This window comes from Emys orbicularis, chromosome 6 (assembly GCF_028017835.1).
Source record: "Emys orbicularis isolate rEmyOrb1 chromosome 6, rEmyOrb1.hap1, whole genome shotgun sequence".
Classification (NCBI taxonomy): Eukaryota; Metazoa; Chordata; order Testudines; family Emydidae; genus Emys; species Emys orbicularis.
In genome coordinates this window covers 122,407,869-122,435,858 of record NC_088688.1, presented here as the reverse complement: position 1 = coordinate 122,435,858, position 27,990 = coordinate 122,407,869, and the positions used below count along the sequence as shown (strand labels likewise).

Below are 27,990 nucleotides of genomic sequence, written 5' to 3'. Positions count from 1 at the left end.
AGTAGACTCACCACTGGTGTGCCCCCGGTGTCTGGGCATGGTGTAGTAAGGTCCTTCTCTACTGCCTGCCGCCTGCTGGCAGCTGCTCCGGCTCTGCAGGGGTCTGCCTCTTCCTATGTGTCTGCCCTCTGGTCAGTCACTGAAGTATCAGCACTCCCAGGGTAACAGAAAATGCAACAAAACATAGTTCCACAGTCTCAAGCTGAGTCTTTGGCATGACTCCTGACTCATTAGTCCTTCCAGTCCCGGTGTCTGGGGTCTTTGCTATGGGCTGGTAGGAGAACCCAGCCAGTCTCTTCTCTGGGTTTGAGACCAGGGACCCTGTATTAAGCAGGTAAGGTCTGGCTACTCAGACCCCCTGCTTCCATCCTGGGTAACTTCCTACCATGGTCATCTGCAGGCTTCCCCACCAGCCCCTTCATGGGTTCACTGTGAATCTACAGTCCTCTCAAGCTGCCTGCAGGACCATGTGCAGGATTCCTCTCTGGAGTTCTCCAACAAATCCCAAACCAAAAATATAAACTTAAATCACTTCCACCCTCCTCAGGCTGGACCCCAGGGCTGTCTCCCTACTGTCTTGTCCCTATTTTGAAAACCACCAGAGGAGCTAAATCCCCTCTTCTTGTGGCTTTTCCCCAATACTTCTCTCCCCATTTGCAAAAGCAGGAACTCACAGCCTCCTCTCTGCTGGGCCCCACCCTAACTGAGCTTTTCTCAATCCTTGTAAAGCAACCTGACTCCTTTCCAGGTGGACTTGATAACTGACCTACTTAACTCCCCTCCAGGTGCCAGCAGGAGGGATAATTGAGCTCTCAGGCACCTGGTACAGCGCTCAGTACCAGTGTGGGGTTTACACCCCCTCACTAACTATATTAAGAAGTGAAGTGAATTATGGAACCACCCTATCACTTCCAAAGACATGGGGTTCAAATGCTAACTTTGGGGGTCAGTGGTAAAACAAGAGTAAGGTGATTACACCTTAGCAAAATTCCTGACACAGCAAAATTACTGCTCAAGTTAGCTCAACAGACTATCCCTGCTGAAGGAAGCCCAGGCTCCAGGGTAACAGGATAGGAGTGAGGGGGCACTGGCACGGTAAAAGGTAACTAGAGGAGAAAGAACTGCTCTTTCTGCTGTGGAAGCCAAGAGCTTTTTTAAAAGAAGTGGTTTCAATGACTGGATTAGGGCTTTTTAAAGTTCATCTTGCACCGGGAGCAAGAATTAAAATCTACTCACAGGCAAGAAAAACAGCAAAACAAATGGAACCACAGTTTTTATTGGAGTTTGTGTAGTACAAGAATAGTCCTTGTGGCAAAGCTGTACCAAAGTAACCACTACAAATCGTCTTCTGGAAAATAAGGACAATGCTAGTGAGGCCCCAGCCAGGTGGGAGGGGACAAAAAAGTGTCCATATTTCATCCAGACCAAGTGGGGCTCATCAATGGAATGCTATTCTGGAGGATTCTCCTGTGCGTCTCTCTCCTTCCTGATATTAAGGTGTATGCAGCATGCCTTTGGATTGGGAAGGCATCATGTTCTCAGCGGCCCCAGCTTCTTCTACGGCTCTCCTTGCAGATTCTGGCCCTGAATCAGAAAAGTACTTAACCACGTGCCTAACTTTAAGCATACGAGTCTTCCCACTGAAGTCAACAGTACATGTGCTTAAGTTCCCTTCTGCCTCGAGGCCTTTAACTGGTAGGCTATTCACGCTGAACAAGCCTACAAGAACAAAAAAGCTAGGTGTGCTGCCCAGCCCTCACAAGCACCCCTACAAAAACAATCACCAGCACACAAACACACAGAGAGGGACATTTCTAGGAAGGACACAAAATTTCCCACCTTCCAAGGGATTTGTTGTAAGCAGGGGAAAAGGTTTTAATAGAAAAAAAATTTGTTTTACCCTAACATTGTCCATTTAATACCCGAGCCTGAGGCCTTGAAATAGCCTTATCTCTATTCTGCCATGGGCAATTCCCATCACACCTGGGGTTAGGGTTGAGTTAGGCTTTATTACTCCACAGCAGCAACCCCGACTCAGCAGTGTGGAGGGGGTGAGTGGGAATAACCACTGTGGGGTGGAGGTCCCATCAAGATGGAAGGGAAAGGCAGAAAGGAAGAGAAGATGAGCAGAGATCCAAAACCTGCCTCTCCCCCCTCCCTAACCCCAGGTCACTTGTTCTGGAAGAGAACATGGGTTGGTGGAGAAGCAGTGACTGTCGTGCTGGTGACAGACAATCAGAGAAAGGGGCTGGGTGGTCGGCGGAAGAGATGCCTCTGTCTCTGTGACGAGACTCAGCCGATGTAGATCCGATGGAAGTCGTTGGCACCAAAGGCAGCATTACACTTGGGGCACTTGCGCTGCCGGGTGTCGTAGCGCGTCTTCACACACTCAAAGCAGAAGACGTGAAAGCACTTGGTGAGCACAGCATCCTTCTTACGCATGTTGCAGCAGGGACAGGTCAGACGCGCCTGCAGGAGAAAAATGCTGTGGTGAGAGTCTAAGCTACCACACACGACAGACCTTTGCAGAACTTTCAGGTGCCCCAAGTGGACAATACACCACCATGGGAAGCAGACTTTACCTTCTGCCCTAGGAGAAGGTGGTTCCTCCAGCTCAGAGCTGGCCTTCACTGACAGAACACAGCTAGGGAAGGCCAGTACTGAATGAATATGAAGACTAAACCCTTTGGCTAGGAAAGAATAAACAGGGGAGAGTGACAGAGTTTCTCACCTTGTAATCCTTGATCTCCTCCATCAAGATCTCATCACAGTTGGGCACCATATCGGGTTTCTTTGTGGTCTCCAACTTCCTACGCAACCTGGAGATGTCCTCCTGCAGGAGGATAAGAGACCAACAAATAAATTATTGGAGCCATTTCTCCAGAGAGCTTGTGCTTCAAGGGTACAGAACTGAGGCCCTTAAAGTACATGGTAAAATACACCAATGCTGTGCTTCCAACCCCCTCTTCCCAGTGCACTGTAGAACAGCCTTTCACAAGAAGAAAGCGATTAGATTAGATCTGTACTGGAATATTGTCAGATCTCAAACTGGGCCAAGCCACAGGGGCTGAGTGCAGAAGGTTGGGGAAGTGAGAAAAAGGACACAGGCAGGGGCCAAAATGACTTATGGATGGAGCCTGAAACAAAATGAAGTTGAAAAAACCTGGAGAGCGGGGGGGGGGGGGGGGCAGTATGATATGGACCCTTTTGAAGTTTCACTCTGGCAGGCAGAGGTAGACTGACTAGAGATGGAGAGTGAGGGGCTGTGGTATATGGCACGTACCTGAGCCCGTTTGAAGTTGAACATATCCTTCTCTTTAGTCACACTGTTCTCCACAATCTCATCCTGAAAGTCATGTAGCTTCTTTTGAGCCAGCTCCAATTGTGCTTTGAGATCATCTGCAAGCTGGGCTGCATCCATTGCCTGTCGAAGGAAATGGCCATAGGATCATAGATATTGGAGATGGAAAAAACCTAGAAAAATCTTCCAGTCCCAATCCCTGCCCGCCCAAGACTGTGCCCTACAGTACTTTCAGGGTTTTCCCTCCAGTCTAGTTTTAGAAGATCCAAGCAAAGTGATTTACAGGACTTCCCTTGAGGGCCTGCTCAACAACCTAAGATTTCATTGTCAACAAGTTCTTGGCTGCCTCCTCTTTTTCCATTTGCAGTATAGTTTTCCTTTTACCTAAACTTTCCCTTTTAGTTTAATTCTTTAGTGAGATACACAGAGTAGGACGAATGCCCCTCCTTGGTGTTTATACCCTTCAAATATGTGTAGCCTATGTCCCCAGGGTCCTGTAGCTCCTGGCTCTATTACCTTGTAGCTATTTTGCGACTGTTCTGTTATTTAAACCAGACAGAGAACTACCACAATCACTCTTTTTCCTTTTCTGAAGACCAGTCCCTCATTTGCTTTGTTCTAGTCTTCCAGCACCCCACTAGCTGTCCATGATTTTTTTTTTAATTTGTCAGTGGATCAGTAAATTTAGCTAAATTCCCTTCATACCATAGGATGCGACATCCAGAACACTGACTGTTGGTTACAAAGGGATACTTTTATCTTCCTTAACAGTTGTTCAGATTTCTTTCCAATATTTTTCTTGACAAGAGATTTAGAAAGGAGGGTAGAATCAGCGATACCAGTCCATCTAATTCCACTCCTTATTAACAGACCACCTTTTTTTCATTGCCCCTAGATATATTAGTTAAAACCTCTCTCATTACTCTGAAGTTGTTATGCTTTTTTACTGTCTTTATCTTTTCTCTGCAGGCCTTAACAGACCCTGATCATATTCATTTGGCTGCCTCCTCTTTTTCCATTTGCAGTATAGTTTTCCTTTTACCCTCAGCTCTCTTCTCAGTCTTTCATGAAACAACTTTGATTGCTCTCGTTCCTTGCATTCTTTATCAGTCTATTGTGCCTTAATTAGAACATTAGTTGGTATTCCTCTGCCTTCTGCCACAATGGTGTAATGACATGGAATACCAAAACCCATCAGAGAAATCCAGTGCTAGCAGCCTTGCATACCTGCCACAGGATGAAGAAAACTCAACCTTGTGAGCCAAGGATTCATGCTCACCTTGCGTTTGTTCATCTCCAGCGCCTGGGTTCGGAGGCCTAGCTCCTTCTCTCCAGTGCCTATATTGCTCTGTAGCAGGTGTTCCTTTTCCTCCAGCTTCCGCACAACCTGTAACTGAGCATCCACCTTCCAAACGGGAAGGGTGGCGGAAGGGAGAGAAACATTTAGAACGTGTGCTGCTGATATTTTGTTTTTGGAATTTTCTCCTCCTTCCCAGGTCACAACTCCCACAACTATATGCTGCAACCATCACATTTCCCGGTCACTGCGTTTTCTCTCCTCCCACTCCTACAACCCCACTTCTCTCTCTCAGGCTGCAGACACATGGACAATCAACAGAGGTCAAACTATACATTCAACCAAGGGGACATCTTCCCCCAGCTCCGAGGTGAACCTTTCTAAACCCAGCAAGCAAAGACCAATAACTGATTGTTAAACATATCTATCCCTCTCCTTTGGAAGAGCACTTAGTGGAATCATTCAAAAGCAATGGACATTTCCATGTAGGCTACAAGAAGAGGGCTGTGGGAGGGGACAGCACCTAGGAGCACCTTTTCTCATGTGACTAAAAAATCCCTCACCTTTTCCTTCTCCCAGCCCCACGTAGTGGTGAACCTCTCTCTGAGGAATTTCACATTTACACACAATCTCTCATTGCATAGCTCAAACAGTGGGGTGTGCTCCCTGGTGGGGGGGTGAGGGGGGGAGGCACAGAGGAACGTTCAGGGGGGCACGGAGGGAGCGCCACCCAGCCCCGCCCCCAGCTCTGCTCCGGCCCCACCCCCAGCCACAGCCCCGGCTCCGCACCTGGCCCCGTCCTCAGCCTCATCTCTGCACCCAGCCGCGGCTGCGCTCCTGCCCCTGCAACTCCGCTCCCGGCCCCACTCCCAACCCCAGAACCGCCCCCCAGCGGTGGACCCCTTCCCCCCTCCACCTCGGGAGCCACGGCCCTGCTCCAGTGGGGACAGGGGCAAAGGGAGGGACAACTCTGAAAACTTTGGGGACCACTGGCATCTTTCAATACACCATTGAAGAGGTTTACAACAAATCTAAGCAGCAGCTTGTCCTGATCCATTGGGGGAGTATCCCTACCCAGCCTGTTTTCCCATCACCCCTCTTCTGGTTACCTGCGTCTTCAGAGTCAGGACCTGGTCTGCCAGCTCTTCCTTCTCCTCCTTCAGTAGTTTATGGATCTGGTTTGACTTGATGCGTTCTGACATCAGCTTGAAGTTGGCATCATCCTTCTCCCGCAACTGCTGCATAAGGCGAATGTTCTGCTCTTGCATATCCTCGAAGGCTTGTCCAGTGACATCCATTTCTGAAAGCAGGGCCTCTTCTTCCTAGAACAGAGATGGAAATACACTGTAATTGGAATCTCTTTCCCCCTCCACTATAGGGCGCTGAAACACCAATACCCCCTACCTTTATTTTAAGAAACAGAATTTAGTGATAGTGAAAGATGCAGATCAACATCCTGGAGAATGATAACCTCCCTTTACCCAAACAACAGGTAACACCACTGAACTGTAGGATGCTCCACTAGGGGACAGATGGTAGTTCAGTCTCCACAGGCATTCAGTCCTTGATCTCTGTGCTAGGAAAGCCAACAAAGGTCAAAGTTGGCTCTAATTGTTACCTGGCCACCTCTCCACTAGGAACTAGACAGAGACCAGTGACCTGTTTAAAATTAGTTGATGAACAGCCATCAGATGGTAACATCTTTGGGCTGAATTTGAATTTAGGTCAATTAATCTAAAAGTCAATGGCTCCATAGCTCATTACTACTCCCCTGAGCCATCCAGCCCCCTTAACAAATTCTGTCTTAAAATTCACAAAGGAAACAGGCAAGGTGGGATCAAAGATCTCCACTATTAACTGACAAGGAACAGGGACATGCCCCAAGTACTGGTGCTCTAGTCACCCTCACACAATCCTGCTTTCGTAATGCAGGATTTTCCCCATCAGCCAAAATATCTGTTCCTTATACATTGGTACTTGTGTCATATAGACTACACCAATTGTTGCTATTTCTAAATCATATAAACTGTGGGCTTGTCTTTAATTCTGAAGTGAATTAAGATAAACAGAATGAAGGCCACTTTAATTCTGAATAAGAGTGGCCACACAGGAGTTTAATGCAGTTAACTAATCCATTATGCATTCACAACTTTAGTTAATTTGGATTAATTTTCCTGAGTGTCCCTGTTTAGCCAAGCTCTGTATAAATCAAGTGTATTTTAAAAATGAAACATCATCTTAACTCACCACAGACTGACCCTCCCCTCTCCTCACTCACCCCACGCATTACTCGCCTCAGCAGTGTTACTCTAGCCCGCTGTGTGTATATAGAAATTAACTCTTTCCTCACTCTGTCCCAGTTACACCATGATGATATTGCCTTACACGGTCCTGGGCAGAGTTGGAATATCATCTGATGGAGGTGGTGGATGTGGGGTAGACGTGCTCTCTCTTGATTAATTCCAGCCATTTCCTGATAAGGTTTGCCCCACAAGAAGGCCTCACTAAGAGGGCATTTCCATAAGCTCCTCTCACCTGCTTGGCCATGGCTAGTTTCTTCTGCAGATACTCGATCTGCTCCTCCACTGCCCTGATCTTGCGTAGGGCATCCTCATCTGCCATTTTTTTACTTTCTTTTTTCTCTTTGTCCTCCAGGTCCTTCACCCTCTGCCTCAGCTCATCCAGCTACAGCAAGGAAAAAAAGGGATGAGATGGGGGGGGAAGAGCGAAAGAGCTCTGAGGCTAGGCAGGGAATAGAACAGCAAGAAGGACTCTGCTAAGGAATCAACCTTCCCCACAATTTTCCAACACCACGGAGAAACCTTTTTTTTTTTTTTTTTTTTTTTTTTTTAAAGAAAGGGAAAAAGACCCATTTTCTCATCTAGTCCAGTTCTCCAGCATGGTGTTAGGAGGTGCATTGGAGGTGTTGCTGTAATAACTGGCCCACAAATTTACACTAACTAAACTTAAATGTGAAGAGCGAGAGCTGATTAGATGTCACAATAATCTATAACAATCAATGCTGATGGGAAAAGGTGCAAAAGGGAAATAGATAGATTAAATTAATCCAAACAAAAAGGCCCACTGATATAATTCAAGCACTGTTTTAAAATCATGCCTGGTAAACAAGAAAAGTTTGGGACTGGAAATCAATGGTCCAAAATTGGTGTGTTGGAAATTAGGCCTAATTGAGTGCAAAATAATGAGGGGGTGGGCTATTCCACCAATCACTCCCTTTGGGGTCCTCAAAAAGTCTTTGGGGGTAAAAATTAGCAAAGGCAAAGCAAAGGGGGACAACTGCTAACTGAAAGGAGAAGGAAAAGGAGAAAGCTTCACCATCAAAGCTGCCACCCGTGGTATCTCCTGGGAACCAAGGATCTATTGCAATACCACTGGGCCTTCATTGACCTAATCACAAGAGATGTCCCGACCAGACCAGACCAAGAAAGGGATGCAAATGACATTTCCACCTTCACTGGCTCTACCTAAATCCCAAACACTACCTGGGATATAAGACTGTCTCTCTCACACATGTCCTTTTCCTTCCCCACCTTTATTTCTTTTCTTTCCTAGCCCTCTCCTTTTTCCTGCTAACTGACAAGAGTCTGGTTTAGCCAGCCAAGAGTGCATATTTTGCAACACTGCTGTGAGCCTATGACTAGAGAGGCAACTAAAAGCAATGCCCTAAACAACCTGATACTGGAACAAATCTGCCAGATCGCTAATCGGTTGATAAGACCTGATATACCTGTTTTACTTGCAGCCTTGCTGCTGGAAAAACTCACTACCAAAAACAGAAGCTGCATTTTCTATCATTGCTGTTCTCCCCACCACCTTGTTCATCTTGTCTTTCAGAAAATGGATTGAACTTTAACAGCAGCTCCAGCCCATCTCAACTAACTTCTTCTCTTTGCCCCAAAAGAACAGTTACTGCTATCTTTAATACCATCTAAACAACTGTCACATAGGGGGGTTTCCCTCTAAAAACTCTCTCTAGCTAAGAGGAAAGGGAACAAGCCATGTTAAAATAAAAGCCTTACGTAATACTTTACATTTCAAATGCTTTCCCTTTTTCCCTGTATCTTTAATAAAAGGTTAAAAAAAGGGGTGTGCTTGCCATGGCCACTAGAGGTCTCTGTATACCAAACCTTTTCTCAAAATGTGTGATGTTGAACAGTGACAGGGTCATGTTAACACCTTTAACTCTTTGGGCCCATTTATTCCATCTACGGGATGAGATATAAACTGAATTCTTGACCAACATCACCATTAAAGATTCCATGACACTTTCTTGTTAATAAGAGTAAATACATTAACCCTACTCTCCTGGTTAATCCTGTACAGATAATTACATTCTGCCTATCTACATTCCCTCTGCCACATCATTGGGATATAGTATCCTTCACTTTTAATCACAAATCTTTGTCTGATTATTTAGTTTAGTTTTAAATACCTCAAGAGATGGGGCTTGTACCTTTTCCCTTGGGAGATTATTATTCCACAGGCCAACTGCACCATAATAAATGTCTCCCTAATCATTCAAGTTTAATTTTCATCCCAGTTCTACCCCTTCAGGGAGCCTTTTCCCCCTTGCTATTCAAACCACTCTATTACTTTTACACACACCAGAGAGCCAGTAAGATACACATCATCATGCAGGATAGTAACATTACTTTGCCAAAAAGGTAGACGAGTGAATCGTCAGCCAGGTGGACACCTCACAACCTCAACGATGAAGGACCATTCTAAGGCCAGTCCTCTGCCTGCACTCCCAGTCTGTCCCAACCTTAAACTGTCTGACAGAGGAAGAAGGGGAGGGACATTCTGGAGTCCGGAAGAGGAAACAACAGCCCTACAAGAAGCCTGAGGAGGGCATTTCAAGAACAGCCATTAGATGGTGAGGGGCAAGAGAAAAAGGAGGACCGAGATTGGACATTGTTACCTCAGCTTTGGCCTTCTTCTCAGCTGCCATGAGCTGAACCTTGTCTCTCTGCTCCTTTGGGGCCGAGCGGTACATGTCTAACAGCAACTTCATCTCCTTCTGGCTCTCCTGGGCTTTCCTGGCAACCGTGAAAGAAAAGCACCAATTTGAATATTTGGGAGAAATGCTATGGTGTGATGCTGTCTGCCTGAACGCAAGAACGACATTCTCTCAGCATCTTCCAGCGTAGGCTCGTGTGTGACTACTGGGCTCGTCTTACCCTGGGCACATGTACATACTGTACATGGAACAATGCAGAAACATACATCGGAGGATGAGCAGAGACATGCTAAAGTGGACTCAGACGAAGAAGGAAAGAGAGCAGCAGAGGAACTTACCTTGGTAGTAAACTCTAGACTTTCTCAGTGACTGATCCAAGACAAGGAGGAGCGTGGTCTTTGATTGGAAATCTGCACCTGACAAGCCCCATCCCTTACAGATATCTGCAACCAGTTAGGTTTGTTGATTGAGGAGGACCTAAATACCACCTCCACTATGTGTCCCTTGGGCACAATCATAACACCAGTGACTCAAGGAAAGAGTTACCTGTACCAGAATTAAGACACTAGCTTTTGGAGTTAATCAGGGGTTTCTAGCTATGCTCCCCGGACACCCCAGATTAGGGCACGATGCTGGAAAATAGGAACAAGAATTTCAACAGTACTTCTTACTTGAGATCAGCCTTCAGCTGCTTGATCACTTCAGCTTCTTTCTTCCTCCCATCCTCATGCTTCCCTTTCTCCTTGGTGGACTCTCTCTCCTTCTCAGACTCCTTCTGCTTCTGCTTCTCCCGCTCCCGTTCTTTCTCCTTCTCCTTTTCCCGCTCTCTCTCCTTCTCTTTCTCCTTCTCACGCTCCCTCTCCTTCTCCCGCCTCTCGCGCTCCCTCTCCTCTTCATCTCGCTTGGCCTTGGCATCACTGGCATCCTCGGGGGCAGCCTTGGGCACAGACGCCTGAGCAGAGGAATCATCAGGCTCCTGTTTGACCTCCGGTGGTTCCTCCTTGGTCTCTTCAGTGCTGGACTGGGACTGCAGGAGGGCACTCCCACTGCGGGAGCGAGTCTGGGGGGGGAAGGGGAGCAGTGGGGAAGAAACAAAGGGAAACCAATCAAGTGAATGGGAGAAGTTCTCAGCCAGAACACATTTCTCACTGCCAGCCCTGTAGGATTCCCTTGCATGTTTCCCTCACAGATGCTATTGCCAATGCTTTTACAGAGCACAATGCAGCCATGGAGGGAGGTCCACTCTGTGGGAGGTGGAAATCCAAGAAGAGGCTTCTGCGTAGAGCCCGGTAGAAAACTGTGCAGTTTATCCCCTGGGGCCTGTTATGCTTTTCCCAAAGCCTGTGGCACCAGAGAGACATTTACACAGGCAAACTATGAGACAGACGGGTAGCCTATGCTTTGCTGTAGCAGGTTTTTCCTCCCTCTCCATCTTCCCCATTCTCTCCCAGGATCTCCAGCTCCGGTACCTTGCTCAGGTCGGACTGGGCCTCCCTCAGCTTGCGCTTGTACCTCAGCACCTCCCCCTTCAGCTGGTGGTTGTGATTCTGGAGGCTGCTGATGAGGTGACGCATCTCCCGATTTATTGGGCCTATAAAAAAAAAAAACCACACACACACACACAGGCTAGTTACCACAGGCCACAATCAGCTCTGCCCTCCAGACCTCAGAGTATTTTTGTTGGTCTTTTGAAAAGCCCTTCCATTGTATCAGTATATTTCTGGTAATGATGTACCCAGAACTGAATGAAATGTGCCAGGGACAGGCATTGTCACAGAGAAAGACTCATCTCCCTGCTCCATGGCATGGTGGCTTGGACAACTGTACTGGTCCTATTTGCCACCATATCTTCTTGCAAATCACCACTGTAGGTCTCTTTCAGCATCACTGCTTCACAGATTTCTTCTTCCCATCAAGAATCTGAGTATGGGAAGGCAGTGCTACCCCAACAGAAGTCTCTTATTTAAATGCTATTTAAAAATACCTTTTTGCCCCTCTCTGGTGGAAGTTAAATATGCCAGGGTATAAGCCCAATTTCCTAGACAAAATCCCCTCTCTCAGAAAAAGAGCTTCCGATAGTGTAAGAGGGATATTCTCCCTACACAATCTCTCCACTGCCAATAACCAACTAATTCCCAAACATACTGGAAATCCTTGTAAGAACATTTGGCCACAGCCAGAAAGACAGAAGATAACTTGACACCAGTTTGTCTTATACGTCTAAGGAGCTTTTTTTCTGAGACAGAACAGTGCAAACAAGTATTTAACAAGAGCAGAGAAAGCTCCAAAGAAGGCATTCTGCTGAAATCATAGAAATGTCGGGCTAGAAGGGGCCTGAAGAGATCATTTAGTCCATCCCCCTGCCTGAAGCACCCCGACAGGCATTAGTCCAACTGTGACTCCGGGAGCCCCTGGCAGAGTGTCCCCTCCAATAAAGTAACTCACATCGGGCCTGACACATTGTACATTATGACAACTGTGTGTTGGGGCAAAGGTGTCATATAATGTATCATATGTAAACTGGTGACACACTGGTCCCAGAAATCACTGTGTATGTACAGGTTATGTACAAAGATGTATAGAGGTGCACTGAAAATATGTTTTTAAAATGTGTTTGGGAGGCATCGCATGAACCCAGCCTGCTCTAAACAAAGAAATGCGTCTTCGCTTGTCTGACTGGCTTGGTTACAGGCAGAGGACAATGAGTACCTTTTCATGCAAGGTCAACAAATTCATCAAGCTAAACAAGCAGAGGAGACAACCGGTTAACAATCATACTGGGGGACAGAATCTGCACCCTAGAAAGCCTTCCTGGCTCCTGAGTCAGAGACAATGGACTTTGAGTAATATAAGGGGAGCAAAAAGATCTTTTAGTTATCCACCACTGAGGGGACATTGGGTACAGCACCCCTGTGGAAGCTGGATCCCCTAGCATGGAGGGTTAGGGATGCTGACAACTTGATGTAAGAAAGAAAATTGCTTAGACAAAGATTGTAACTTGCTAAAATTAAGTTTTAGTCACTAGAAAGCATGTTTTGTTTTGTTTTATTTTATTTGTAACCATATTTGTCTCTTTTATTCTTGCTTAGTATAACTTAAATCTCTGCTCTTTGTTAATAAACTTATTCTTGTTTTAGTACAAAACCATCTCAGGGCTTTATATTAAAGTTAAGTGAGTCCTCAGCTAACCTAACATGTTGTGATGTGTGCTCTGTCTCTTTGGACGCAGCAAACTTAATTGCTGTGAGTGTCCCGTGAGAGGGACTGGACACTACTGGGAGACATCTTGGGGGAACTGGGGTTCAGAGACTTGAAGAGTTTGCTGGCAAGGCAGACAGGCCGGAGTGTCAGGGAACTGACACACAACTTAGCAGGAGCAAAGCTCACACTCTTGCTAAGGCAGAGTGGTAACACATTATGCTCAGTTCATGCAGAACTGTGAGCCACTGTCACACCAACCTGTTCTTACAAGCCACCAAGAACAGGGATACCACAACCTCCTCAGGTAACCTGTTCCACTGCTTAACTATCCCTACAGTTGGAAAGTTTTTCCTAATATCTAACCTGAATCTCCCTTGCTGCAAACTAAGCCAACTGCTTCTTGTCCTACCCTCGGTGGACATGGAGAACACCTGATCATTTCCTCTTTATAACAACCTTTTACATATTTGAAGACTGTTACATCCCCCATCAGCCTTCTCTTCTCTAGATTGAACATTCCCAATTATTTCAACCTTTCCTCATATGCCATGTTTTCTAAACCTCTTACTTTTGTTGCTCTCCTCTGGGCTCTCTCCAGTTTGTTTACATCTTTCTTAAAGTGTGGTGCCCAAAACTAGACACAGTACTACCGCTGAGGCCTCATAGTGCCAAGTAGAACAATGATCCCTTGTATCTTACACCTGGCACACCTGATAATATATCCCAGAATGACATTTGATTTTTTTGCAACAGCATCACCCTCTTGACTCACGGTAGGTCTGATCCACTATAACTCCAGACCCTTTTCAGCAGTACTACCACCTAGCCAGTTATTCCCCATTTTGTAGTTGTGCATTTGCTTTTCCTTCCTAAGGCCTGGTCTACACTGGGGGGAGGGGGGAAATCGATCTAAGTTATGCAACTTCAGCTATGTGAATAACGTAGCTGAAGTCGACATACTTAGATCGACTTACAGTGGTGTCTTCATCGCGGTGAGTCGACTGCTGCCACTCCCCCATCGACTCCGCTTGCGCCTCTCAAGGCAGTGGAGTTCAGGAGTCGACGGGAGAGCGCTCGGGGGTCAATTTATCACGTTTAGACTAGACGTGATAAATCGATCCCCGCTGGATCGATCGCTGCCCAACGACCTTGTTGATTTCAGACCAATTCTCCAGTTTACCAAGATCATTCTCAATTCTAATCCTGACCTCCCACTCTATCATTAATGAAAATATTGAATAGTACTGGACCCAAGACAGACCTATGTGGTAGCCTGGTATATACATCCTCCCAATTTGTCAGTGAGCCATTGATAACTAAGGCTATCATTTTGGCACAGGTATTTTTATTAAAAATCACAGACAGGATACGGGCAACAAACAATAAATCACAGATTTATTGAAGCCCAAGCTCTGCTACCCAGGACCGAAGCCCAAGCCCCTCCGCCCAGGGCTGAATTATTGCAATTTTCAAGAAGTCAAAGAGGTCTTGTAAAATCACGGAATCCATGACTTCCATGACAGATTTGTAGCTTTATATATAACTACTCTTTGATTGTGGTCTTTCAATCATTTGTGCAACCACCGTATTGTAATTTCATCTAGACCATATTTCCATAGGTTACTTATGAGAATGTCATTTGGGACCATGTCAAAAACCTTAAAGAAGTCCATACATATCACATCTACTGCTTCTCCCCCAATCCACTACCCTGTCAAAGAAGGAACTCAGATTGATTTGGCATGATTTGTTGTTGACAAATCCACACAGCCTAGTACTTTTCACCTTATTACCCAGCAGGTTTGAACATATTGTTTAATAATTTATTCCAGTGTCTTTCCAGGTATCAAAGTTTGGGTGATTAGTCTGTAATTCCCCAGGTCTTCCTTTTTCCCTTATTTGAAGATAGGTACTATGTTTGTTCTTCTCCAGGCCTCTGGGACCTCACCATTCTCTAGAAGTTCTTGAAGATAATCACTGAACATTCAGAGATTAAGTACCCGAGGGCGAATTTAACCAGGCCTGGCTAATCTGAATACATGTAAAATATCTATGATTTTTTTCATTTGTTCTTTGCATATTCTTACCAAAGATCCTTATCCTTTGTTAATACTAATGATGTTAAGCATTTGGTCACAGTTAAAGTGAAGACTGGAAGTAAACACTTCAGCCTTCTCTGTGTCATCCATTATTTGCTCTCCTTCCCCATTAAGTCGTGGACTAACACTTTCCTCCATCATTCTCTTACTTCTAATGTATTTTTAGAACCTCCTCTTATTGTTTCTGTCCCTTGCTGGTCATGACTCATTTTGTGCCTTAGCTTTCTGAAATGCAACCTCTGTTTACAAACAAAATTTGGTACCTGCTTGTTCATTGGCAGCAAGTGTCTGTTCAAACTCTATCCTCAGCATCTCATACTCCTTGCGGACCTGTGCCAGAGTGTCCTCTAGCTGGATCACCTCTGTGCGCAGCTTCTTGTGGAGGCTGACCTCATCCCGCTGGGGAGCAAGAAGGGACACAGAGAGAGAGAGAGAGATAAGTGCTATGATCTAGGTATCTCACATTTCCTCATCAACCTGCTTTTATAAAAGAGGAGAGGATTACTACCCTCCTAAAAAAACAGAAGAACAACTAAGCCTGCAAAGACAACTGCAGAGGGCTTGGTTCACTCCAGGGGCCAGTCAGAGGGCGAGGGCAGAGTGGGAGATCTCAAAGAGGAGAAGATGGAGGAAGGAGGTGGTTACCTCAATGAGTTCCACCTGGCGCTGGTGTGTGCTGCGAGTGCCGTGAAGCAGAGTGCGTGCCTCATCCAGATGTGCCTTCAGCTGGAGACTCTCATTATACAGGACCGAGAACTGGGACTGCATGCAGCGGTACTCAGGAGTCTCCTTCACAGCCTCTTCCACCGCCCTCCGCAACTCCACCTGGGCAGAGACATACAGTCCCATGAAGAAAAGGAGAGAAGCGGAGAGGATAGAAATGTTACCTCAGAGTGGATTCCAAACACAGGGAGATAAACAGAACTCCAAAGCCCATTCTCCTTCCACATCCTTTCTTTGACTAGATAGAATTTCCACAGGGCAAGGTAATGGCTTTGTGAACTATCCCATTGCAGGAATTTATCATCTGTATGAATTCAGTACTGATTAAAGTTACTGGTTTAACAGCCTGGAGTCCAGAGACACCGCACAGACAGCAGCATGGTAAAACTTCCCTTCACCACACAGCTAGCATGCCTGCCAGCTCTAGGAGTGAGAGAACTCATTCTCCTGGCTCACTCCATCTTCCTATCACCCAGGCTGTCAGTTGGGGGGAGAGGAGATTTCTATAATGTGGACTACCAAGAACCAGACTGAAATCGACAATTCATTTCACAGAGGCAGCAGTGCAAGCAATTTTGAAAACAAAACAAAAAATAGGTCTTAAAAATGTAGTAGCATCAAGTTAGAACAGTTCTATGAGTCAGTTTGTTTCACGCATTGCAGAAGCTCTAAAACCCCCTTTTTTCCTCTTTCACTTCCATTCACTAGAGACTCTCTCTCTGTCAGATAATTGGATTTGTTGAGCACTGAGCTCTGCATTAGTTCCCCACAACCAAACTATGAGCTGGGGAAAAAAGGTAACCCCTGTCCTTCTGGGCAGTTATTAGTGTTGACAGGTGGTCACTGAAGATGCTGTGAATCAATAAAACCAACACACAGAACAGGAAACAGACAGCTAAGATTGGCAGAGGCCCTGGAGGTTTTTCGCCTTCCTCCGCAGCATGGGGCAGGGGTCGCTTGCTGGAGGATTCTCTGCGACTTGAAGTCTTTAAATCACGATTTGGGGACTTCAACAGCTGAGTCAAGGGAGAGAATTATTCCAGGAGTGGGTGGGTCAGCTTTTGTGGCCTGCATCATGCGGGAGGTCAGACTAGATGATCATAATGGTCCCTTCTGACCTTAAAGTCTATGAGTCTATGAGCTACGATTCCCTTTATTGACCACATGGTGTCACCATTATAACAGGAATGCCAGTCACAGCAAAACCCCAGGTTCCCATTAGCATCCCGGCCTATTGCATGTAAAACATCATCCAAGCACAGAGAATGTGCCTGAAACAGAGACAGAGACTGACCAGAAAATCTAGCTTCACAGAAGGTACTAAAGAGGTTTTACACAGATTCAACAGAGTGAAACAGAGAGGAGCCAATCACATCCATCCGTCTTCAGGCTCCCCAGAGAATTTTGCTCATACCTTCAGTTTATCATTCTGTGTCGTCACCTCTTCGAGATCCTGGCGCAATTTTTCCAGCTCACTGTGGCGGTTCCCAGCCAGCTCCTTGTTCTCCTCCAGCTCAGCGTTCATTTCCTCAAACTGAAGAAGAAACACAAAAGTTTTTTTTAAATGTATTGAAAAAACCCATTTTGCATCTATCTACAGTACTCATATGACCCAAAATACCATAGTATCAGAGCACCTCACAGTCTTTAATGTTTTTATCCTCATAACTCTTGTGACATATATAGGACAGTGCTATTATCCTTGTTTTAGAGTTTGGGAACTGATGCCCAGAGAAGCTAAGTGACTTGCCTGAGGTCACACAGGAAGTCTGTGGCATAGCAGGGGCTCAAATTCAGGCCTCCACAGCCCTAGGCTACTGCCCTAACCACTGTACCATCCTTCTTCTCCTTCACCAATCAAAGCTTCCCCTCACCCCGCCAACCCCACGGCCTTAGGTTTTACCTTGCGAGCATTGATGGTGATCGTACCCCCGTAGAGACTGCTCCCAGCTCCATATACCTTGTAACCTTTTGAATTCACCTGCAATGAGGATAAAGATTTTGTAACAAAAGTGTGTAGTGCTTGAATCCTGCCCCACTTCCTAAACCATTCACGCAAACAAAAGACAGTCACTCCATCCTTAGCTCACGTTTATTACGCCATTCCAATTAGCAGTGATTTAGTACGGTAGAGGAAGGCTCCATAAAGATTCCCCTCTCTTTCTCTCAGCAATATTCCCTATGAAGATGTTAACAGGTGTTGCTGAGCTCCGAACTGCTCTAGCCCTGGATCTCCTTTCAAAGGGCTTGGCGATTACCCGTTCCAGCACATCAGCCAGGTGTCGGTTGAGCCGCTGCTCTCTCTTGCGGATCTTGTCAATATCCCACTGAAGGTCGTCGATCATGGTCTCCAGCACGCACACCCGCGACTCTGCCATCTCTACTTTCTCCTGCAACTTGGAGAACTGCAGCCAAGGGACAAAGGGGAGCATGGGTTAGGATAAGCAGCAGTGTCGGATTCACAGCCTTAGTTTATCAGTTTATTGCTCCAGTCAAGTTTGCCAGGTACTTTACCACATGATTCTGCTTCAGAATCACATAGAAGTACAGTGCACATTACAGTTCTCCAAAATTAATTACTCCTCCCTTAACCTTTGCTCAGAACTTGAATTCTTCAGACCTAATCATCCCTGGTGCTCTACAGTTCAGCCTCTCGATGGCAATAACATGCTTCCTGGGCGACAGTAACCAGAATCGTTCAGTATTCCAGACAGGGATCAAATAAGCACAAACACAAAGACAGATTCTGTTTTTCTTTCTTGTACCTCTTGAGACATGATTCGGTGCTTTTCCTGGAGTAGATCAGCCAGTTCCTGCAGCCGTCCATTTTCATGTGCAAGGTAGGAATTTAGTTCCTGGACCGCTTCATCCACCAGTGACGCATCTGAAGGAAGTGTGTGTGTGCGGGGGGGTGGGGAGAGGGCGAGAATGAAAAGGGAGTCATGGACAAGTGTCTTCAATTCAGCAAGCAAAGGGGAAGGGGAAACAACATAATAAACTTATTTAGGATGGTGGAAAGAGAAAAGTGGAGGGGAATCTGAACGAAGACAGTTGCTCAACCCTTAATTCTTATCTATTATGCCATTTCAATTAGCAGGCTCCCAAATACCATGTGTACCGCGACATTTAGGCGCATCTGGGCAGTGGGGAAAATTATGGACAGAGCAAGAATTCATTGTCTGTTGTGCAGAGCTGAGTGAGGCTTTCCTAAACATACAAACTCAAAACTCAGGCCAGCTTCACAGACTTTTCAGGGAACAGAGCCTGAGAATTAAGTGAACCTGAGGTCATTTTTATTTTTAGGTGAAATACATGGAAATCTCAGCTGCTTTTGCAGAATTTTTCTTGAGTTCATGTGAACCTTACACAAAGAACCTTTTCAAGGAATTAGCCTGTTTGGAATTTGCAATCTTCCCTCAGCGCTATGTGGTTACCATACATCTCTGTGTCAAATAGTTACATACCCAAGGAATCAGACAGCTAACATCTTGTCCAGGTGAATTATTGCCTCAAACCACAAGGAATCCAAGAACTGTCCTCCAGCAGCCCACGTTGCTGGTGAATTGTGAAAGGAAGGAGGACGGTACCAGTTTCCATCATTCCCACTTTGGATATAATTTCCACACTGCTGCTCTTGGCAGCAGCTTTTGTGTAGTGGCAGATTATGTCAGGGTTATATGGTTCCACTGGGACTTAAGTATTTCCAAGTGGATCAACAGGTGATTCAGCACTGGAGGTGCCCTCCACTTAGACCCCACATACAAGGCACAGTTTTCAGCATTCAAGTAGTTTAACTATCTGAAGAAGGACTTTAGCACGGAGGGACAGATTTTCAACAGAGCTCAGCAGCCAACAGACCCCACTGTTCTCAAATAGGAGCTGATGGGTGCTGAGTGCTTTGGAAAACCTGGGTATTTCATTTTGATGCTTAAGTCTGAGAGGGAAAATCTGGCCCTTACCACTTACATGGCAGGAACTGGTTCATCCCTGACTCAATGTGCTAAGAAAGTTGGAATTTGTGAGCATAGGCCCTCACAGTCAACCGGCTCTGTCATACCTCCACTATTTAGCTTGTGAGACAGCATGTCCATCTTCTCCTGAAGCTTGTCATACTTTGTCACAATTTGGGCGACAGCTCGGCGGGAGGACTCCACACGCTCCTGCAGCTGAGACTCCATCTCCTCACTGGTACTGCTGGCCAGGGTAGCTAGGAAGGAGAATGCTGGCTCCAGCCCTTCCCCTGGGAGACAGAGGTGAAGGAAATGGACGAGTGTATATTTGTGTGTAGTGGGAGAAGTAGTCACCAGTATCTGCAAATCATTCATTTTCCCAGAGGGCACAGAACATCAACACTTCCCTCAATGAAGTCCATCTTCCCAAACTGCCACAGATAACTACATGGCACAAGGCCTCACCTCGCTCCCTCTCATCCTTACGTTCCTGATTGCTGTCTGAGTCTGGTTCTGGTTCTGGCACCACCAGGGCTTTTCGTTCAGACAGAAGGTCTCCAAGACCTTGCTCCAGGTCATAGCGTTTAAGAATGATGCGGATATTTTCATCAAACTGGAAGAAGGGACAATGAGAAGATACATAACTTGCATAGCATCAGAGTGAATGAGACCGGACAACAGAGAGAACAAGACAGCTCGACTGAGCATGCCGCGAACCTGACTCCAGTAGCGGTTCACAATCAGCAGAGAGGCATCATCAGTGGCCTGCCGCCGCTCCAGCTTCTCAATATGCTCACGCAGCTCATCCTCGATGGCCTGCCGCTGGTCCAACATCTCCGCCAGCTTTCGGTTCTTAGTCTGCAGCGTCCGGATGTCCAGCTCCTCCTGTGCAGAGGTGAGAATCACATCAGTGCAGTTAATGCAGCACAGGCCTGTTCTATCCCGTTCTATAAAAGGGCCTTTGAGCAACATCTTTGGGCCTGAGTGAGGATGAAAACAAAATAACATGGTGGAGGCGAGGAGGTTGGTTGTATTACTTGCAGGACATGGCTGGGATCAATGAGCTGGGGGTCCATTAAGGAAGAGGTTGAGTGGGGTGCCATAGATATACATACCGTTGAGGAAACACCTCCTAACTTAATGGTCTCCACTGTGGTTCCTGAGTCTTCGACCCCTGCCTTTTTCTCTGGGGGCCCAGAGGGGCCAGGCTCTGCCGCCGCCCGCTTGTTGCCGATCCCAGACATTGTGGGTAAAGAGTGGAGATTCCCAGCTCTTCCTGAAACACAAAGAACAAGTTTAATAAACATCTACCCTCTAACCAGTACTATTTTAGGGATTTCTAACATGCCTATCACTATGGTGTCTGCATGCCTTACACACCACAGGAACATAAAACAACAACAACAGATTGTATACACCAGAAATAGATGCCATGAAGGATTTAGAAGGTAAGAATTTAAAGTAAACATTACAAGAAATTGGTTGGGCTAGTATTATGAATGTCAGAACAATGTATGAGGAGATACTACAATAAAAAGAGATTACTCCAACAAGTTCAGAACAAATCCTTGAACCCTGTTAGTGCCTTAACGAAAGACTCTATTGCCTTCAATGGTCTTTGGGATCAGGCTCCTGGAGAGAATATCCTAGAACATTAGAAGTAAATTAGAGCTTTGCAAGTGGATATGGTCATCTAACTTTGACATGTACATGCAAAGAAATCTAAGAATACTTTTTAAAATGTTTTGAGATCTACTGCTCAAAAGTGATATATAAGAGCTATATGTTGTTTATTTTTTATTTTAACTGTAAGCTTTTTAGGATAGGGGCTGAGACCACTGTCAAGACCTGAATATTTCTTATAATATAAACTCTTTGGGCAAGGATTGCATCTTACATATTTGTGCAGTGCTCAGAATAATGGGATTCCTATCTTGAATGACCTACTACAATATAGATATTTAAAAGTTAATTTCTCATATACAAATGTATTTTACTTGTTTCTCTCCATTTTTATTGTAATGGATCTTAAATAAAAGACTTAAAAAATGCAACAATCATAAAAAATACCAACAAACAAGAACGGGGACAGAACTGCTTCATTTGATGGCTTACAAAAGAGGTCTCGGATGTGGCAGGGATTGGTACAGTAATGTTCCCCATCAGGATTCTCACATTCTAATTCTGACCGGACTCAGGATTAAAGGGTTTGGTAACACTCCTCCTTATACCCCATATGTCTACTGCACATTCGGACTCTATTACAACTGTGCAAGAAGGAAATGCTGTGGTTCAGGGCTGAGGTGCACGGGCAAAGCTCAGCAGCAGATCTTTTTATATCTGCCAACATCTGAAGGGTATAAATAGGAACACTGGAGAGAAAGTCTGAGGATATTCCTTTTAAATCCACTGAAACCTACTGCTTTTTACAAGCTTATTAATACTCCTTGACCTACATATTGGGAAAGGAAGGAGTGGAGACTTCCTGCTGCAAACACACCATAACTTGGTTGAAATAGCCTGTGTAATCACAGAGTTTCCCTATATCTTACCGTTTTAAAATGAAGTGCATGTGAATGGGTTAGGGGCCATTTGAACCTAGTGCAGGGGTTCTCAAACTGGGCATCAGGACCCCTCAGGGGGTCACGAGGTTATTACATGGGAGGGTCACAAGCTGTCAGCCTCCACCCCAAACCCTGCTTTGCCTCCAGCATTTATAATGGTGTAAAATATATTTCAAAGGGTTTTTACTTTATAGGGGGGCTCGCACTCAGAGGCTTACTATGTGAAAGGGGTTACCAGTACAAAAGTGAGAACCACTGACCTAGTGCTAGTGAAAGGCATTAGCTTGATGATCCTGAAGACTGAAATGAAAGCAGCAGCATGTTTCCCCACACTGTCCCACCTCTAAGCTGGTGGGACCACATCCAGATCCAAGAAAGCATAGGTCAGCCTCTGTGCCTGCTCAGTCCTTGGCCTCCCCACATCTTATTACTTTTATAAAATGACCCTCAGTTGCATTTTTAAGAGAATTGTTAGATGAGCCTATGAGACTACATCAGGGAAGTGGCACCATAACAATCCTTATTGACCAAATTTCTCCCACCATAGTCAGATCCAAGCAGGGCCGGCTCCAGGCACCAGCTTAACAAGCAGGTGCTTGGGGCGGCCAACGGAGAGGGGCGGCACCTGCGGCAATTCGGGGGCGGCAGGTCCCTCACTCCCTCTGGGAGCGAAGGACCTGCCGTCGAACTGCCGCCGCCGATTGCGGCTTTTTTTTTTTTTTTTTTTGGTGCTTGGGGGGGCAGAAATGCTGGAGTCGGCCCTGGATCCAAGACAGCGGGAGTTGAGGGTGCTGGCCACTTGATATAAAGACAGGTAGAGACCCTACAAGTCCTACTGAATTGAAAGGAGATTCTAAGAGCAGGTTTTTAGTTTGTCCATCTTATGAAGAATTTTGCGGTGGGTGTTTCAACAATATCTTTAAAGGGCCACTCTCCATTTTAATTTGGTCCCAAAATAATTTAAAAAATAATAATTTGCAAAACTCAAGACCACCATTTCTATTACAGGTTTCCTCCCCGACACTGGAATTTAAAAAAAACAAAAACAAACAAACCAATAAACATTTCCTGGAAATGTTTTTAACCCAAACATTGCAGCACTGTACTAGTGCAGGAGAACCTGCATGAAACAGACTAGTTAATTTTCAGGGCCAGATCCTCAGATGATGTAAATGGACACAGTTCAACTGACCTCTCTGATGCTGAGCCCATTCACAGGAGCTGAAGATGTGCCTCTACCTACAAGCTGAACAAAAGGAAAAGGTCAATAAAATGCATAGCATAAACAAATATAGTTTTGAAACTTCTTTCCGTCTTAATCATTTACGGTGGTATTTCTAATACAGCTAAGGGATTAGGTTCAGCAAACCAGCAAACACTTGCTTTGCAAGCATATGTGAATAAAGTAATTTGGCATATGCATTAAAGCAGTGGTTCTCAACCAGGGCATGTGTACCCCTGGGGGTACGCAGAGGTCTTCCAGCGGGTATATCAATTCATCTAGATATTTGCCTAATTTTACAACAGACTACATAAAAAGCATTAGCGATGTCGGTACAGACTAAAATTTCAAATGGAAAACGATTTGTTTATACTGCTCTATACACTATGCACTGAAACATAAGTATAATATTTATATTCCAATCGATTTATTTTATAATTATATGGTAAAAATGAGAAAGTAAGAAGTTTTTCAGTGGTAGTGTGCTGTGACACACTTGTATTTTTATGTCTGATTTTGTAAGCGAGTAGTTTTGAAGTGAGGTGAAACTTGGGGGTACACAAGACAAATCAGACTCCTGAAAGGGATACACTAGTCTGGAAAGGTTGAGAGCCACTGCATTTGCTCAATCAGAGCCTTATTTTGCAATATGCTCTTTTTTAAGTGACCCATTCAAGTGTCTCAGGTTTTGAAGTCACCTTCATACAGATAGTTACAGCAGGTCCACACAGCCCTTGAAATGTCCTTATAAAGAGCCTTGAAATGTCCAACATCTATAAGTTCAAGTCTCTCCCTCGCCCACTCCCTTCTCTCTCTAAAATTTGACTGAAGGAAGATTTTCAGTTCCTTGTATTTAACAATTTCCCCCTTTTTCAGCAGAACATGCTTTTGTTATTTGGGTGATCGTTTTTCCACAGAGAGCATTGTTAACAAGAAACCAGAACCAACAGGCTGCCAGGAAAAAAACACTCTAAGAAAATATCTGTGCATGCCCTCCTACCCTCTCCTGGTCCACACTAACCCCCCCACTTCGGACTAAGGTACGCAAATTCAGCTACGTTAATAACGTAGCTGAATTCGAAGTACCTTAGTCCGAAGTTACCGCGGTCCAGACGCGGCAGGAAGGCTCCCCCGTCGATGCTGCGTACTCCGCTCGCCGAGCTGGAGTACCAGCGTCGAAGGCGAGCACTTCCGGGATCGATCCGGGGCACTTCCGGGATCGATCCGGGATCGATTTATCGCGTCTTAACCAGACGCGATAAATCGAACTCAGAAAATCGATTGCTTACATCCGGACCCGGATGTAAGTGAAGACGTACCCTGTCAGAGGTGATATCCCCACCACCACACATAGATAAGGGACTGACACCCCACAAACCCCACTGACAAATGACCCCACCCACTCAGACCAGAGACAGAGCTGATACTGACCCCCAACATACACAGACTAGGGACTGACCCCTACACACCCCAATGAACTGATACTCACCCCCACCCCCATCCCAAGGTTGAGTCCCCCTCCTCCTCTCCCTGACACTCCCCCGCACACACACATACCCCGGCACAGATGCCAAGTCCCCCTCCCCCCCGACACTCCCCCTCTCCACAACCCCCACCCAGGGGCCAAGCTTCCCCTGCCCCCCCGACACTCCCCCATCCTGCAAACCCCACCCAAGGGCCAAGCTCCCCCTCCAACACTCCCCCACCCTGCAAACCCCACCCAAGGGCCAAGCTCCCCCTCCCCCCCCGACACTTCCCCTCCCTGCAAACCCCCACCCAGGGGCCAAGCTCCCCCTCCCCCCGACATTCCCCCTCCCTGCAAACCCACCCAGGGGCCAAGCTCCCCCTCCTCCCCCCCCCGACACTCCCCCTCCCTGCAAACCCACCCAGGGGCCAAGCTCCCCCTCCCCCCCGACACTCCCCCTCCCTGCAAACCCACCCAAGGGCCAAGCTCCCCTCCTCCCCCCCGACACTCCCCCTCCCTGCAAACCCACCCAGGGGCCAACCTCCCTGCAAACCCCCATCCAGAGGCCAAGCTCTCCCCTCCCCCCCCGACACTTCCCCTCCCTGCAAACCCCCACCCAGGGGCCAAGCTCCCCCTCCCCCCCCGACACTTCCCCTCCCTGCAAACCCCCACCCAGGGGCCAAGCTCCCCCTCCCCCCCCCGACACTCCCCCTCCCTGCAAACCCCCACCCAGGGGCCAAGCTCCCCCTCCCCCCCCGACACTCCCCCTCCCTGCAAACCCCCACCCAGGGGCCAAGCTCTCCCCTCCCCCCCCCCCGACACTCCCCCTTCCTGCAAACCCACCCAGGGGCCAAGCTCTCCCCTCCCCCCCCCGACACTTCCCCTCCCTGCAAACCCCACCCAAGGGCCAAGCTCCCCCTCCCCCCCCGACACTTCCCCTCCCTGCAACCCCCCACCCAGGGGCCAAGCTCCCCCTCCCCCCCCCGACACTCCCCCTCCCTGCAAACCCCCACCCAGGGGCCAAGCTCCCCCTCCCCCCCCCGACACTCCCCCTCCCTGCAAACCCACCCAGGGGCCAAGCTCTCCCCTCCCCCCCCGACACTTCCCCTCCCTGCAAACCCCACCCAAGGGCCAAGCTCCCCCTCCCCCCCCGACACTCCCCCTCCCTGCAAACCCACCCAGGGGCCAAGCTCTCCCCTCCCCCCCCGACACTTCCCCTCCCTGCAAACCCCACCCAAGGGCCAAGCTCCCCCTCCCCCCCCGACACTTCCCCTCCCTGCAAACCCCCACCCAGGGGCCAAGCTCCCCCTCCCCCCGACATTCCCCCTCCCTGCAAACCCACCCAGGGGCCAAGCTCTCCCCTCCCCCCCCGACACTTCGCCTCCCTGCAAACCCCACCCAAGGGCCAAGCTCCCCCTCCCCCCCCCGACACTTCCCCTCCCTGCAAACCCCCACCCAAGGGCCAAGCTCCCCCTCCCCCCCCCGACACTTCCCCTCCCTGCAAACCCCCACCCAGGGGCCAAGCTCCCCCTCCCCCCCCCGACACTCCCCCTCCCTGCAAACCCCCACCCAGGGGCCAAGCTCCCCCTCCCCCCCCGACACTCCCCCTCCCTGCAAACCCACCCAGGGGCCAAGCTCTCCCCTCCCCCCCTGACACTTCCCCTCCCTGCAAACCCCACCCAAGGGCCAAGCTCCCCCTCCCCCCCCGACACTCCCCCTCCCTGCAAACCCACCCAGGGGCCAAGCTCTCCCCTCCCCCCCCGACACTTCCCCTCCCTGCAAACCCCACCCAAGGGCCAAGCTCCCCCTCCCCCCCCGACACTTCCCCTCCCTGCAAACCCCCACCCAGGGGCCAAGCTCCCCCTCCCCCCCCAACACTCCCCCTCCCTGCAAACCCCCACCCAGGGGCCAAGCTCTCCCCTCCCCCCCCGACACTCCCCCTTCCTGCAAACCCACCCAGGGGCCAAGCTCCCCCTCCCCCCCCGACACTTCCCCTCCCTGCAAACCCCACCCAGGGGCCAAGCTCCCCCTCCCCCCCCCCGACACTTCCCCTCCCTGCAAACCCCCACCCAGGGGCCAAGCTCCCCTCCCCCCCCAACACTCCCCCTCCCTGCAAACCCCCACCCAGGGGCCAAGCTCTCCCCTCCCCCCCCGACACTCCCCCTTCCTGCAAACCCACCCAGGGGCCAAGCTCCCCCTCCCCCCCCGACACTTCCCCTCCCTGCAAACCCCACCCAAGGGCCAAGCTCCCCCTCCCCCCCCGACACTTCCCCTCCCTGCAAACCCCCACCCAGGGGCCAAGCTCCCCCTCCCCCCCCAACACTCCCCCTCCCTGCAAACCCCCACCCAGGGGCCAAGCTCTCCCCTCCCCCCCCGACACTCCCCCTTCCTGCAAACCCACCCAGGGGCCAAGCTCCCCCTCCCCCCCCGACACTTCCCCTCCCTGCAAACCCCACCCAAGGGCCAAGCTCCCCCTCCCCCCCCCGACACTTCCCCTCCCTGCAAACCCCCACCCAGGGGCCAAGCTCCCCCTCCCCCCCCAACACTCCCCCTCCCCCCCCAACACTCCCCCTCCCTGCAAACCCACCCAGGGGCCAAGCTCTCCCCTCCCCCCCCGACACTCCCCCTCCCTGCAAACCCCCACCCAGGGGCCAAGCTCCCCCTCCTCCCCCACGCTCCAGCCCAGGGGCCGAGTCCCACTTCTCCTCCCCCCCCACAGGCACCCCCCCCTCCAGGCACTGCGCTCCCCAGAGCCCAGGCACCCCGGGACCGAGCCGCCCCCCGATACTCGCTCACCCCCGGCCCGGCCACTGCGCCTCACCTCCGGCCTCCCACCCCTGACCCTGCAGGAAGCGGTCGGTGACAGCCGCTCAGCCAATCCCCGCCAGCTTCTCACGTCGTTTGTCGCCCTCAGTAAACATGGCTGCCATCGCCCATGCCCGTCCATAGGCTGGGAAGCCAGGCTGCCCTCAGTAAACATGGCTGCCATCGCCCATGCCCGTCCATAGGCTGGGAAGCCAGGCTGCCCTCAGTAAACATGGCTGCCAGCGCCCATGCCCGTCCATAGGCTGGGAAGCCAGGCTGCCCTCAGTAAACATGGCTGCCAGCGCCCATGCCCATCCATAGGCTGGGAAGCCAGGCTGCCCTCAGTAAACATGGCTGCCAGCGCCCTTTGCCTTCCTTCGAT

At 48.5% G+C, this 27,990-nt stretch overlaps 1 protein-coding gene across 2 annotated transcripts; it reads right to left on the bottom strand.

The window, feature by feature from the left end:
* Positions 1 to 1,259: 1,259 nt before the first annotated feature.
* Positions 1,260 to 27,667, bottom strand: RNF20 (ring finger protein 20). Of its 2 annotated transcripts, none has more exons than XM_065405991.1 (21): positions 27,625 to 27,667; positions 23,309 to 23,362; positions 20,668 to 20,828; positions 20,270 to 20,437; positions 20,018 to 20,165; positions 19,660 to 19,842; positions 18,368 to 18,486; positions 17,861 to 18,007; positions 17,506 to 17,583; positions 17,017 to 17,136; positions 15,525 to 15,704; positions 15,143 to 15,278; positions 11,049 to 11,170; positions 10,251 to 10,639; positions 9,541 to 9,658; positions 7,134 to 7,283; positions 5,708 to 5,920; positions 4,581 to 4,706; positions 3,284 to 3,424; positions 2,732 to 2,833; positions 1,260 to 2,469 (listed from the first exon to the last, which is right to left on the bottom strand). In XM_065405991.1, exons 3-21 carry the CDS (start codon positions 20,794 to 20,796, stop codon positions 2,293 to 2,295), a joined length of 2,946 nt encoding a protein of 981 aa, XP_065262063.1. In that variant the 5' UTR covers positions 20,797 to 20,828; positions 23,309 to 23,362; positions 27,625 to 27,667; the 3' UTR covers positions 1,260 to 2,292. The 2 variants fall into 2 exon arrangements, with proteins under 2 accessions (XP_065262063.1, XP_065262064.1); XM_065405992.1 differs by having other exon boundaries at positions 27,600 to 27,648.
* Positions 27,668 to 27,990: the final 323 nt, after the last annotated feature.

What these genes read in the sequence shown, in the direction of transcription:
- RNF20 (XM_065405991.1), bottom strand. Translation starts at nt 20,796, where the DNA reads ATGTCTGGGATCGGCAACAAGCGGGCGGCGGCAGAGCCTGGCCCCTCT. An exon ending in ACCGAATCATGTCTCAAGAG is followed by an intron (nt 18,008 to 18,367) that starts GTACAAGAAAGA and finishes CCTTGGCTGCAG; the next exon opens with TTCTCCAAGTTGCAGGAGAA. An exon ending in AGAAGAAGGCCAAAGCTGAG is followed by an intron (nt 7,284 to 9,540) that starts GTAACAATGTCC and finishes TCCTTGCTGTAG; the next exon opens with CTGGATGAGCTGAGGCAGAG.